The sequence below is a fragment of the Xiphophorus maculatus genome, chromosome 15 (assembly GCF_002775205.1).
Source record: "Xiphophorus maculatus strain JP 163 A chromosome 15, X_maculatus-5.0-male, whole genome shotgun sequence".
Taxonomy (NCBI): domain Eukaryota; kingdom Metazoa; phylum Chordata; class Actinopteri; order Cyprinodontiformes; family Poeciliidae; genus Xiphophorus; species Xiphophorus maculatus.
The window spans coordinates 10,923,684-10,938,450 of NC_036457.1; the positions used below are offsets into that span (position 1 = coordinate 10,923,684).

Sequence of the window (14,767 nt, forward strand, 5' to 3'; positions counted from 1 at the left end):
TTGGCAACATAACACTGGGTTACTGTCTAAAGCGCAATTTACCGTGAAATCCTGCTACTCAAAAGCAAAGAGCATCAACTTTTATGTCAAACCTGCTGCTTTCATACGCCCTGCCTGCAGGTGTGTCCAGATTCGTGTCCAGGGCTACATTTTGACGAATTGCCTTTCTAAATATGCTATTATATGCTAAATATGCTACATGCTATTATCTTTATTGATAAGACTGTCAAGAATGAGTCTGTTTTTCACCATATTGTAATTTTAAGCAGAGAATGTGTATTCTTCCTTTAAGTATTTATATTTTTTTATTTTATAATAAGCTGACTTGTTTATTATGTCTGCCTTCAGATAACATCTGAAGGGGATCAGTATTTCCCAAGATTCTCGTGTCTCATACATACAATAAGGCAACCAGTTCCAATTCTAGTTGATATTTTGAAAATTGCTTCTGAATTTCACAACTAAACAGAAAACAATCCTTCTAAGCGTTTTGGTATCTCAATTAGTTGTTTTTTTAATTCCTTTTTTCAATCAAATACAATGCATTCCCTGTTTTGCAGAGAAGGAACGTTTGCTGCATATTATGTTGCATTACTCCAATAAGGAACTATTTAGGTGAGGAATGACTTCATATTTGGATTCATTTTTGTGGACCTCAGTCCAAGATCCCTGAATCTGGTGTATTCTGGCTGCTTCTTGCAAGTTTCTCCAAGCAGACCTGGAAAGCCCCAACGGTCCTTCTTTTGTCGTGTGAATAACACAAGATGGAAAATATGTGAGAAGCAAATTGCAAAAGAATCAGGACATTATGGTGATACTGGATTGTTTCACTAGTATAAAATTAGTTTGAATGTAACAGTTTGTCCTATTGTGTCAGATCAACCTAAGCTAGGTTTTTGATTCCGTTATCTAGTCTCTTCAGTTTATTGTTACAAATACCACAGCAAAGATTAGTTTATTTCCATTTTGTGTGTTAACGACTAGAGGAAATCCCCAAAATGTTTTGTAAAATTACTCTTGCTCATTTTAGAACACTTGTAGAACAATGTAGCTATATTAGTTTATCTATTTAACTGTACATAAATATGCCTGCAACTCACACAATAAAAGTCAGAATCTCTCAAAGCATGATCATCTGTTATAATTCTTTTTGTAGGTGCCAGCTAATAAGCTTAATTTCTGTGGCCTTTTGTGATACCAGCAAACTGGAAACAAATAAATCAAAATAGCTATTTCTTCTGTGTGAATCTAATATTTATTTTGGCAAATGCCTTAGTGGGAATTCACATTTAATTATGCGGATTAGTTTTAGGATTTTATTCCGTGCTGTCTACACAAGGAAGTCAACTTATTTTGTTTTAAAATAAATTTTGTAATTTCATAAAATATTTTTGAAAAATGGTAAAACAAGATCCACATCCTAGTCTTCAGTATAAATCTGATTTTATTTATATTTACCCTTTTTGGCATTCTTAATAGACATCATTAATGAACACATTTGTCTTATATTGCTGCATTTTGTCATGTTCTGCCTGAAAATGTATGCTTACATAAAGCACCTGAGAGGTCCATGTTTGTTTTGATTGAACGGTTACCTAGAAAATTAGAAGTGTTCATTATTTGATCTTAGCATATTGTAGCATCCAACACAGAACAATTAATATTTTGCATGTTTCCTTCTTTTTGTGTGTGTCTTTCAAACTTATCTGGTTCTCAAAAAAGACAAAGAATGATAAAGGGAAAAAGAGTTGTGCAAACTTTATTTAAAATAAACAAATAAATAACTGTGGGGGCATGTGTGTGTGTGTGTGGCTCTTGTGCAGGTGGATCTAGTGAAGAACATCAGTAAGATCCCTCAGCCATTTCTCTACACAAGACATGTTCACTTCATGAATTTCACCAGGTACAGTGGAGCAGCAACAGAATAAAAAGCTAACCAACATTGTTTATCAACACTTCTTGGCTAATATGCAGTATTCAAGATATTAGGTTTTTTTTCTTCTTTCTTTCAGGTTCAGGATAGAGCAGCCTGTCTACATCAACATAATCCGGGATCCCATAAACCGGTTCCTCTCCAATTATTTCTTCCGTCGCTTTGGTGATTGGAGAGGGGAGCAGAACCACCTCATCCGAACACCAGGGATGAAAGATGATGAGCGATATCTAGTGAGTACTTTGGTTTCAGCAGTTGGGACTTTAAAATCGTTTCAGCTTAAGGTGTAAGCTGCAATACACAGTTCGCTTCACTGATTTTTAATTTTAATCCCCATTCTTGTAAGTGAGGTTAGTGCACAGTTGATTAAGCTAAAAAACTGTGAGAGAAAAAAATTCTGTCTGTTTAAGGGCTTTGTGCCTCAGTTGGATACAGAGTTTTATGCTTTCTGAAGTCGAAATGTTTTTGTGTCTCACCAATCCAAATGCTTGAACCTGTCCAAGGTTTACAGCCAGGTTTGGCTTCTAGAACAGTCAGCTTCTGTGAATAATGAGGACGCTTCCTTTTGACAGATGGAAAAGCATTATTAGTCTATTATGCACTATTATGCAGTGTTTTCCTGCATGTTATTGCATGTCCTCAGATGTGGAAATATATTCATTGCTACCATTGCTGCAGCCTGATGAGGTTTAAGCAAACCTCAGTAACTGTTACTGTTTCTACACTTCCTACCTGATCAAGATTCTGTCATGTCCTCTTTGATGGTGAGAGCTACATCTGTCTTTGATTGAGAGATGCAGCTCATTTTTCTTGATTGCGTGGAGTTTACCTTCATCTGGCAACTGCTTTTTACAAGTCCTTTGCTTTTCTTGGGTTTGCCTCCAAACCTAATGTTAACTGTCACCTCACAAGTTTCTTTAAGGTAATTTTAGCTAAACACATCTTTATGACTTAACCTCTTTAATTTATTTTTAAATCAAAGTGCACTTCTCTTCTGAGGACTGTCTGGAGCGGCCCATTTTACTGATTTTAGTAATGTACTACAACCGAATATAAAGCATTCGCTCCTTTAGTCTTTAAATCAAAACCATCTGTTTAATTAAGGCCTATTTTTCCACAGAATAAATGACGTCCCTGACTGAACATGCTGCTCCAATTTATAACCCCTTTCAATTAATGAAAAATAATTAACAACAGAAAATTAGCAGCAGGTGGGGTTGTTTTGCGATGTATTTTTTTCAACTATGCCCGCTAGGAAATGAAAGGCTTTGTAGAAATATGATTCACCATAACAGTAATAAAACTGGTCAACTTATTTTCAAAACACTAAACTGGAGCCTTTGAAGAGAGAGCTGACTTTCTTATCGTTTTGTTTTAGTCCCACATTTTCACTTGGTTTTTCTAAGGAATCTATTTTTAGTCACATCTAATGAGCCCAGCAAGAACTGTATCTTGCAGCATTCCTCCTCTCTTTCTGCCATTTATCCTAGTCCCAGTTTCCACAAGCCCATTAACTCTCCTATTGACATTGGCGAGATCAATTTTACAGATGCTTATTATTCAAAAAGCTAATGCATTCAGAATGTTCAACACACTGTTGCTGCATGTTTGTGCTGCGAGTGATTCTCTCTCTCGGCACTAACAGTGCTTTGAGATAGGGTTCGGCGCTATGATAGCCTGAAGTTCTGCTGAGATATGAACTGAAACAGAAATGCTAATGTTTGATTCCAGCGTGGCGTTCATGTAAACTCTAATTATACAGTGCTTTGACACTAAAAGGTCTTTGAAGATGTTCCAGAAGCAGGAAATACTGTGTTACCATTCATACAGATCCTGAAGGTATGTCTTTAATGTGACTGCCTAGGTTATCTGAGAGTAGTTAGTGTCTCACTAACAGAAAAAGAGAAATAAGTAGATTTAATTTGGAAAATAGGATAAAACCCACTCAGAAAAACATATTCGGAATCTAACCTTTGGCAACACTAAAGGATGTCTTGCACCAATCACTTAATTGCATAGCACAGATGTTCTTAGGCTGAGAAAATATTGACAGAGTAAAAAATTGTTGTATACAAAAATCAAATCACAACCTGATGTCAGTCTTTATATCAAATCATAACAAACCAAGGCATACATTTTAATTATAGACCTCATCTATACCATGACATACTTAATACCTGACAGCTGGTTTGCAGAAAAAAAATCATTATTATGTTTTTTTTATGAGTTTTGGCACTTCCTTTGATATTATTTATATTTTTATCTAATCATAATTTGCAATTACCATTTTCAACGTATCAAATAATTATGCCAGTCTGATCATACATTCATGTCAGAGTCAGAGACCTAAGAAGGGTCATTCTCAAAAGGCTAACAAGAGCGGGAGTAAACGTCAACCTGGCTTGAGTCAGACGGGATGTAATTAAGTGTTGTACTGTTTTCCCTTGAGTGAGACCATGTGAGTTGAGTTATTAAAGTATGCAGACTACAGGGGCCCCTTCCTAGTTTAGTGGGAGGAGGAAGCTGTGTTGTTAAACAAAGTTACCTGTGCTTTGAAAGTACCCTTTGCAGTTTGCTACAAGTCATATAAGGAACACAGCAAACTTGTGGAAGAAGGAGCTGTGGTCAGAGACAAAAATGTAATATTTTGACTTGCAGACAAGATGCAAGGTGTTAAAGAAAACTGACACATCAAATCATCTCAATCACTCAATGCTTATGGTGAAACATGGTGGTGCCAGAAGCATGCTGTGGATATAGTTTTCTTTAGCAGGGACAAGGAACCTGGTGAGAGGTAATGGGAAGATGAATGGAGTTAAATACAGGGCAATCATAGAGGAAACCTTGTTAGAGCCGGTCCTCTAATGGTCCTATAACCAGTATGAAGGCATCAATTCTGAGTAGGAGATTATTGTTCTTGACAGAGAATCAGCATTCTTTCCCAGCCATGTCAGCAATCAAAGTTTAAAGTTGTATCAGATGTATCTCCCCGCCTCGTGTGTGTCTGCCTTCGCTGCCCTCCCCCTGGCTGAATTTCAGAGGTGTCAATGAAAGACACTGTCAGTCTGCGAAACGAACCCTATGCACATGTTGCAGAGACATTCCTGTGGTCCAACTGGATTTTCCGTCAGTCTCCACACCCCTCTTTATACACATGAGCTATCCTTTACAAAGTGAGGTAATGGTTACTTGACCTCATGACATATCCACCTCAGATAAGCATCTGTCATTTCAGGGCATTCATAATCTATAATAATCAATTGAACCTTTAATGAATTTAGGTCACATATGAAATGGCAACTTGATTTTAGTTTTTCAGATTACTTGCCAATTTCTCTCTTTAGGTTTGCTTCATCTCATTAGATAATTTATAAAACAATCAAATATAGAGGGAATAGCTGATTGTAGCCATATTTCCATTACAATTGTGCACATATCTTCGCTTATGTTCTGCTAAAGTACTAACTTGCTAACGTGAACAATCCTACTTCTGCTGGTTCATGTGATTAGTGATACAAAAAGGCAGCAACGGATGTAAGCACATGCAATATATTCATGGTTCAGCCCCGGAGCTTGCGCTCATCAATTGTCAGTCATCAGTGGAGACAGGGTTGTCTTGTTCAGGTGATGGAGCAGAAAGCCCCTTATATTTGAAAGCCCTGTTTTGGGGAATTTGTTATCAGCAATTTTTGAGAAGAGCTATGGACTCAACACTTTGGAATGATACAACTTATGATGAACTGTGCAATGTGGCACCTCCGCTAGAGACAGCTGCACAAACTAGAGCTCAAACTTTGTGAATGACTTGTGAAGCAACAAAGAATAAATGAAATAGACCTGGGCAGATCTCGCTGTTGAAAGACAAATGTCTGATCATGAGATTCCCACGCTAACTGAAAAATCATCTGCTTCCAATTAAACTGACAGTTACAAGAACTTTGAAAAAAATAATTGCGCTCACAAAGAAAGAGGCTTTACTGACATGAATCCTGCCTCAACAAGCCTTGATATTGGGAAAACTATGACATTGTTTCTCTCGTTGTCTCCGTGATTGCCTAATTTGTGACCAACTCACAAAATTTGCTTTCTTATTAATATTGGGTACTGAAATTCCATATTTTCAGATTTTGTTTGTCCAAAAAGATGAGGTAAAATGATTTCCCTGGAAGACTTTAAAGCCCCTAACCTGTCATAAGGACTCTTGTTTGTTCATGGACCCATTGACTTACATGCAAGTGTTTTGGGGTGACAGTTAAGAGGTTAATTAGGACTTTGACTTGGTAGTGTTGAATGAAATCAAATAAAGTTATTTTCAAATTTTGCACTTACTGTTTTTTAAAGATATCCTACTGCATTACTGTTATGCAGTAGGGTCTATATGCATTTGGTTTAAAAATGCATATTTTTAAAATAAATGCAGTTGAGGACAACTGAAATTGTTTATCTTTGACTACTGACTGCTGGGACAGACATGTTAGATAATGGGTAGACGGGTCTTTGACAAGTGAAAATTTGTAAAAAAAAAAAAACAAAGACTTGCACACTTCCTCATCGATAAAATTTCATGATGTCATGTACATGAGATTTGTGCTGTTGTCAATGATTCATCAGATAAACCTTTGAGGGTGTGCTTCCTCCACTGCCCTCTTGTGGTACAAAGATCATTTCAGCTTTATACATCCCTATAGAACCCATTTGATGCTGTACACATTTGGTGCCTGCTGCAACCATGTTTTAAATACTGCATTTTAACTTCTATTTATTTATACATAATATAATGCAAGTAACCCTCAAAGCTTGAATGTGGTGTTGCATTGTTAAAATAGAATATAAGGTAATATAGTCACTTTTTAATAGGGAACTAAGAGTAGTACTATGCCTTTATTTGTGTCCAAAAATAAATCATTCTATCTTTAGCATAAAAACATGCCTAGGTACAGCTAGAATATGAGCATAGGGAAATAATGGATAGCATTGCAACATTATTGAAAAGCAGGTCATTCTGGGGTCTAGGATGTGTGAAAGAGACTGATCTGGGAGAACAAAACAATGACTGTTCATCCACATATGGAATCATTCGCATTTCATCCACATTTATCTGCCAGCTGAAGGTTTTAGTACACTAAACCAGGTAAAACTAAATTTTATATTCACTTTTTGTTTTCTTGATTTAGTTTTAACCTTTTTCTATCATGGAATGATTAGACTACAAACAACAGCAATGAAATCTGTAAACAATTATTGAATTAAAAAATAATAAATACTTCTTCATTATTCGTTTAAAAAACAGACACAGTTTAGCACAGTTGGCTATTTCAGTAGTACATAAACAACGGTTAAGCTTCAGGAGTGATCTTCCCAAAGCCACAGCCTTAAGCCTATTAAAAAACTCTGTGTACTGTGGTTGGGATCTGGGTCCATTTATGAAAACCAACCAATTTAAATTAGACATACTAGTTTTGCTAAGGAGACTGGTGAATTATCCAGTTTGTAGCAAGGCAGAAGATGCTGCGTACCACAGAAAGAATGTGAACAATAAATCCAAACTTGAACATGAAATTATTTTCATAACTTTCACTTAAGTTCTGTGTTATAAAACCATTCCAATGCTTCAAAAAGAATTGGCATAAACAAACCCTTAAACACTGACATTTCATTTGCATCCAGAATAACTCAAAACAATATGCACAAGCATCTAGAAGAATATGATGCATATGCAGAGAAATTATTTTTTTTTATTAAATTATGGTTCGGTTCTGGTTGCATAAATACTATAAATTAGTCTTTATGACATGGAAATTTATAGAGCGTTATCTGCCTATGAAAACCTATTGATGTTATCAACTTTGTTTCTGTTCACTGTTTAGTTGCTCGGTGTTTGTTTTAAGGGTTGCCAAACTACTTAATAAGAGGACATCATGCAAATGTGTTTCATGTTGTTGGCACAGGAATATAAGGTTTGACTCACAAGGAGGTGTTATTGCAACAGAGAATAATTTCATAATGGAAAGAATAGTAATGGAAAGTAAATAAAAGAAATTAAATATGTCAATAGTCCTTGGATGGAAATCACAAGAACATGTTAAATGATCAGTATCCCTATTATTGTAATCGCCTCTCCATTCCTGGACAGATTGAAATGTGAGACCTTTTCAGAGATTAGGCCAATTTTGCAGCAGTTTGCCCTACTAGTCATTGGCTAATCGACAGGGAGAATGATAACTGTAAGCCTGAGTGTGACTGAAGGAGGTGGTTTAAACATACTAATGAGGCTTTCTAAAAGAGTGCATGTTTGTGCCCATTTGTCTGTGTGCAGTTGTGGTATATAAATGACATACTATGAGAGACTTCCTGAGAATCAGAAGTGTGTAAGTCACCTTTGCTTGTGTCACTTTTTAAGAGTTTTTTTTAAGAGCTTTAGCTTTATGGTTCGGTTCTGGTTGCATAAACACAATAAATTAGTGTTTATGACATGGATATTTATAGAGCATTATCTGCCTATGATAACGCTCTAAAACACTAAAAGTGCTCTTAAAACACTTTTAGTGTTTTGTGTGTGTGGATGTAAGAAAAGTAATAAGCTAGTGTATCATTCAGCCTCAATTTAGTTCAAACTCAGGGTTCTTTGTTAAATTAATTTCACATTTTCTTAGTTAAGTTGCCAAAAGATAACTATTTTTATCAAGAAATATAATAATATAAACTAGTGTTGAATGAATAAACACAGATAGGACAACAACAGATTAGGAATTACCCCCTTTAAGATATTTTGTCAACACAATGACTAGAGTCCTTTAATTTTAGTCTTTTGCCAAAACTAAGTCCCAGTTCGATACTTCTTAAAAGTTATTCAAATCAATTCAATTATATGCTTTATCAGTATCTTTAAACTAAGCTACATTTCATCACCTACCATAGACATTCTGGACTCTACAATTTCTCATTTATTTCTGTGACCCCACGTCAGCGTGAGGTATTTCTCCATGGAATTTGCATGATCTCCCTGGGTACTCCAACTTCATTCCACAGTCCAAAAACAGGCATGGTAGATTAACAGATGTCTCTTAGGACTGAATGTGTGTCTTGTTTGTCCTGTGTTTCCCTGTCTCTCCTCTCAAGAGGTAGGGGTTTGCTCTGTAATTGGTGGGTTACCATTTTGAGCCCCACTCCGTCTATCTCAGTTGTTGACAAAACGACAAGAGACTTCACCTGCCTTGCCTGCTGGTGGTGGTCAGAAGGTCCAGTGGTGCCAGTGCATGGCAACCTCACTTCTGTTGGTATGCCACAGGGCAGCTATAGTTGCAATGTAGTGGCTTACCACCATACGTGTGTGAATGTGTGGATGATTGGATGAATGACTAAATGTAGTGCAATGTGCTTTGAGATCTTCTGGATTATATAAAGCGGGATAAGAGTATGAGCCATTTACCACCCAATGACCGCAGGACAGTGTTGCTCTAATTAATCATGTGTGGACAAAATGTAACTTAAAATAGTTTCTCTTTCTTTATACACTTAGCACATTGTACTTTATGTACATTGTAAAACATAATGACTGGTGTTTTAGCCGCTCATTGCTTTTTACTACTCCAGCAGCTGTCTGCATGTATTTGAGCATATTGCCAATCAGATGATACAGTTAGGGAGTTGCCTCAGCCAATACATCCTGTCTTTAAGCAGTAACATCATTGCAAAGAGTGAAAAAGATGTAAATTATTTGAGAAAACTCAGATTTAATAACATAAACATATGTGTGAGTGATATTACAAGTTTGACTCAAGTTGTGCTCCTGAAATCGAACAATGACTTCAAAAAGTTCATAATGCAATAAAAAAAAGGCTGCTTGGTTTTGACAGTGAGTTAAATACACATTTTTTAAAATGATTTAACAGGACTTTGAATTGCTACTTGAGACTGCACGAGGATGTGCCAAATACAGGGTGCTGTTAAAATTGAAACAACAGCCAACTTGTTATTAGTGCAAACATGACCTGAATAGCACAGTGCTCCAGTGTTGAACTCTTTCTTAGAGATCTTCTGGGCTTTTGTTGTCATTTCAATGAAGAGTTTCCCACTTACTTGCTTCATTGGTAACCAGGAAGTCTTAGTTCCTGTGCACAACCTTACTAAAAATAGTCTATCTAAAAGTTCACAAAACCCCACAGCTCCTCACTGAATCAGAAACAAACTGGTCTACAAAATGATGTATCTTGATCTCTGTTGGACATTTTTGCCCATAAGGTCTTACTTAACTTTTTTTTTTTTTACCAGTTGTATAAAACCTAAAGATCAACAATTTCTTTTTTGTTTCTTCATGTGTTTTCCAGGCCAGTGATTTGTATGCGGTAGTGTGTTTTTTTTGTTGTTGTTTTTTTTTTTGCTTAAGGCAATTAATCACTTTTTATAATACTTAAATGCCACTTGCTAGCTCTCATAGAAACCAAACTCTCCAAAACAAAGCCTGTTCATCTGTAGGTCTTTACATCATTCCCTCATCAGCAGCTGGAGTCATTTGGGAAAGGTTGGAGTTCTGGTTCTGACTACTCAGCTAAGTTCTCAGAACTGAGAATCTGTCATTCTCAGTACTGATTTTGATAAATTACTCATTTGCGCTCTGCTATTAGAAAATATTCCAAAGTGGTGATTAAAAGAACCAGTTTTGAGAACATGTTTACAGTTTTATCTATTTTGATACAATAGGCCTGTTACCAACCTTGTTCTGTGTCTGCAGCATGAGCATGAGTTCTTTTGGGATATGCTGCCAAGCAAAGCTTCCTAGAGTGTTTTGTTTCTCAGGACTCGTTTCCATGCAGAATACTTACGTCACCTGACATGGATTTGACTCCAGGTTCCACAGCATTCAGTGGCTGGCCTGCTTCACTGCTGCATGTGTGTTTTTAATATTTGTTCATGTTTCCCCATGTCATTTTTTAACAATTACCAAATTCAAGTAGAAAAGTCACAACTCTCCCTCATCACTACACGTCCGACATCTAAACTGTGAAATCTTTTGTGTGCTCTACTGATGTTTTGTTGTTATATTTGCACTGATAGCAGATGTAGGGCTGACTTGATCTTCTTGCACATAATGTTGCTTTCTTAAAGCGCTTTGGCTCACCATTGTGAGACTGACTGGGTTTATCAAAGTGAAGCGCTCCATCTAGTGGATAAAGCCGGCCACTAAACAACAAAAAAAACCATGTAGAAATAAGAGCTTCAAAACTAACATTATTGTGTTTGTCTACTTTCAGGATATAAATGTGTGCATTCTAGAGAATTACCCTGAGTGCTCCAATCCTCGAGTTTTCTACATCATTCCCTATTTCTGTGGACAACATCCTAAGTGCAGGTAGATTTACAGCTTTGGGAATCTTTTCCGTCAATTCCTTTCACATAAATGTTTTTTGACTGCTCACTTTTCCTACTTGGATGTCTCACAGAGACCCTGGAGTGTGGGCTTTGGAGAGGGCCAAGCAGAATGTGCTGGAGAACTACCTCCTTGTGGGTATCTTGGAAGAGCTGGAGGACGTTCTGCTTATGCTGGAGAGACTCTTACCCCATTACTTTTCTGGAGTGCTTGACATTTATAAGAGTCCAGGTTGGTGCAAACTGATAAATGTCATGATGTTTGTTATTCTTAAAACAAGACTAGAGGCAAAGACTTTAATTCCAATTATAAACTATATTTCATCTGATCAAATTATTATTTTTTAATTGTGTTTGGGCATGATGCTTATATCAAATTGAGAAATATGTGAAAAAACACACCCACAAAGTTCTTACCAATCACACAATAGTTTTATATGCAGAGAGGGGCAAAACGTTTTCAAGGAGGTTTGTGACAAGAAGAGGCGGACGACATGAGGCTGAGAACAATATGACGTGATTTTTGTCATTCTACTGCAACAATAAAAAATTATTTTGGCAGTTCGGTTCGACTATGCAGAACCCTTAATTCATTAAGTTGGGTTTTAGCAAGTGGTTTATTAAATTAATTCAACTGTATTAACTGACTTGTCTTTTTTTCGCTTTCCTATCAAAGAATATCGAAAAATGGGAAACCTGACTGGCACGGTCAGAAAACATACGCCTACGCTGGAGGCCCTGCAGGTGTTGTATCACCGGATGCGCTACGAGTACGAGTTCTATGACTTCATCCGTGACCAGTTTCACCTCATGAAGAAGAAAATTGGCCTGAGATCCACCTCTCACCCGCCGGCCTACCCGCCTGATTTCTTACGTGAACTGGCCCTTCGAACACCTGAACCTTTAGATGAAGATGAGGAGCTAGACTCAGACCTGGAGGACGCCAACAGCTGGCTGGTTCATCCCTGAGGACTGTGTAAACAGTGGATAAAGCCAAACTATAGAGTCGACTAAAACTGGCTAAAGAAAGCATGAGACACCCAGAGGAATAGTGGCAGTATGTCCTGTCTTTTGGCTCCTTTACTTTGGAGAGTTCGGTTTTTCGTCTTCAAGCTCCTGTTATGAAAGGCCCAGCACTTTGGACTTAAGCAACTGAAAGAAACAAAAATGATCTATTTAAGAACTGGACAAGGACAGATGGAAATAATTACAGGCTCAAATTATTTCATGATTGGTTTTACTGGAGCTTGTTATGAGGGTTTTATGATCTTAACTGTTATAATCTCCAGGAGAGATTAGCGGGCAATTTAATGTCAACTAAATGTTGAAGAGGACTTCAGAGATATTTCCAATCAGACTTTTATTTTATAAAAGTGCTGATTTAATAAAAAAAATGACTTTGAGGGGGGGGGAAACGTGCCAAAAATATTGTATGTATATTAGCTGTCCAGGACTGTTATAAGTGCCAAATCTCATTAGGATTTCCAGTAACTGTGAGACAGGAAGCTTTGGGATCACAGCTGGTAACAGTTGCATTAAGTTAAGTCAGTTGTTATAAGATGTTTATAACATTTTAAGGAATTGTCAAATGTTGTAAGGTATGAATGAGGGTTAAACCATACACATCTATTATGAATTCAGAGAATTCCACCTAGATGTACATGAATGACTGAGTTTGACCTTGCCAACAGAGTAATTTAGAATAGTTTTGTTATTTGAGAAATACAATTCTTTGACAGTATGTCAGGGGTATGTGTCACATGCTAAAAGCATTAGGAAGCCTCATTTGTAATCCAAAGGTGCAAAGAAATCAGAGTTTACCAAATAACAGTGTTCTGCTGTGATGCCTTTTTAAACTGTATAAATATCCTGCAGGGTTTTTTTGTGAAATAATGCTTTGTGAACATCTGCAGCAAAATGAGGGATTTGATCAGAACTGGATAACATTTTGCCTTTTATTTTGACTTGGTTATGTAGTGGTGAATGATATTTGCTTGCAAGGCATGGAAGTGTTTGTGCTCTTTTGTGTTTTAGAAAGTACTGAATTCTTAAAGTGACGCTCTTTAAAGGATTATAAGCAGTTAATATCTCACCCACAGTAAAAACTCTCTATATATCTTCATTTAGAATTTTCTGGATTTGCTGTTACTACAGGCAAAGGCTAAGCAGAATTTGTCAAGCACCAAAGGATTTTACGGCAACTGAAATCTTGATAATAATTTCTCGATTTTTTTTTTTTTAGATCACCTGAGAAACCTTTAGCTATCATTAGGGTTGCTTGGCTTTTGTTATTTACAGAGGAGCTGATAATTATTGAGATAATGAAGCTCAGAGATGTTGCATCACCAATAATGTTCCTGTATTAAGCAAGTACTTAGATCAGAGATGGCCACATTTCCAAACAACATGTATAAAAGAAAATTTAATGAATGTAAGAAGCAAAAGTCTCAACTCTGATTTGCAAATTTTCTTAACTACATTATTTTTCTATAAGTGACAGATGTTTCATACAGGTAAGTATTGGTGTGTCAGCTCCTATACTACGGTAACTATTTTGTTTATAGTAAATAAAGACACCCAACAAAGGCTGTTAACTGCTTAGGATCTTTGAAAAGAGCCACATAAAAAAAAATTCTGAACTTGAGTTATCTGTTTAAGTCAGCTTACAGTAACTTTTTTTTTTATCATTTTACATTAGCTACTGGTAGAAGTAGTATAAAATCCACATAGCCATAAGCTAACATGTCAACTACAGACTTAACCTACACCTCATAACTTCCATCACCTGTCTTCTTGGTATTGTTGCATTTATGTTTTAAGTGTTTTATTTCATATCAATTTAATTTATTATTTTGTAATCATTTGCATTCAAGATAAAATTCTCAGGAAGGAAAACAGTGTTTAGCGTGTATCATGTTTCTCAAAGTGATGAGACTATACATGCCATTTCAATGTGTCTACAGTGGAAAACTGGTTCATAATAAATTCATTTTATCATTTAAGGCTTTTGAGATAAATGTCCTTTAAATTTGGAGCTTTTTTGGCTAAGAATGTATTTTTGCAAACATGATTTTTTGTTGTTGTTGTGGCTATCCTGCTCCAGCTTATCTCATCTTACCAAAGCTCTATACAGGTCTCTTTTTCACAAAGAAGGGAGAACTTATACCATAATGTCACTTCCTGTTATTTTCTTTCTTAAAACATTTTTTTTTTAGTAGACATACCTTTATACTGATTCTTTAGACTTTATGTAGGGACCTTTTATGACTGTGAGTTTAATGTATAAATAAATAATACTGTTCTTTGAGTCAGATCCAGTGCAAAAGAAAAAAAAAAGTGTTGAACCTGTAAAATGCTGTAAAGATACAAATTCTCAGATTTGAGTGAAAAATCCAAAGCTGTTAATGGAAAGGCCACTGAAACACACAATTTCTGTAGCAGTCTGAATATGGAGTCTGATATAGAGGA

At 36.3% G+C, this 14,767-nt stretch overlaps 1 protein-coding gene across 1 annotated transcript in view; it reads left to right on the plus strand.

Moving 5' to 3' along the window:
* The window catches only part of ust (uronyl 2-sulfotransferase), a 50,625-nt gene extending 36,324 nt beyond the window's left edge, over nt 1-14,301 (plus strand). The window contains exons 4-8 of the mRNA XM_023347262.1: nt 1,824-1,903; nt 2,013-2,166; nt 11,185-11,282; nt 11,374-11,531; nt 11,976-14,301. Of these exons, the coding sequence (XP_023203030.1) occupies nt 1,824-1,903; nt 2,013-2,166; nt 11,185-11,282; nt 11,374-11,531; nt 11,976-12,268 (783 nt within the window). The 3' untranslated portion in view covers nt 12,269-14,301. The remainder of the gene's footprint in view (nt 1-1,823; nt 1,904-2,012; nt 2,167-11,184; nt 11,283-11,373; nt 11,532-11,975) is intronic.
* Nucleotides 14,302-14,767: the final 466 nt, after the last annotated feature.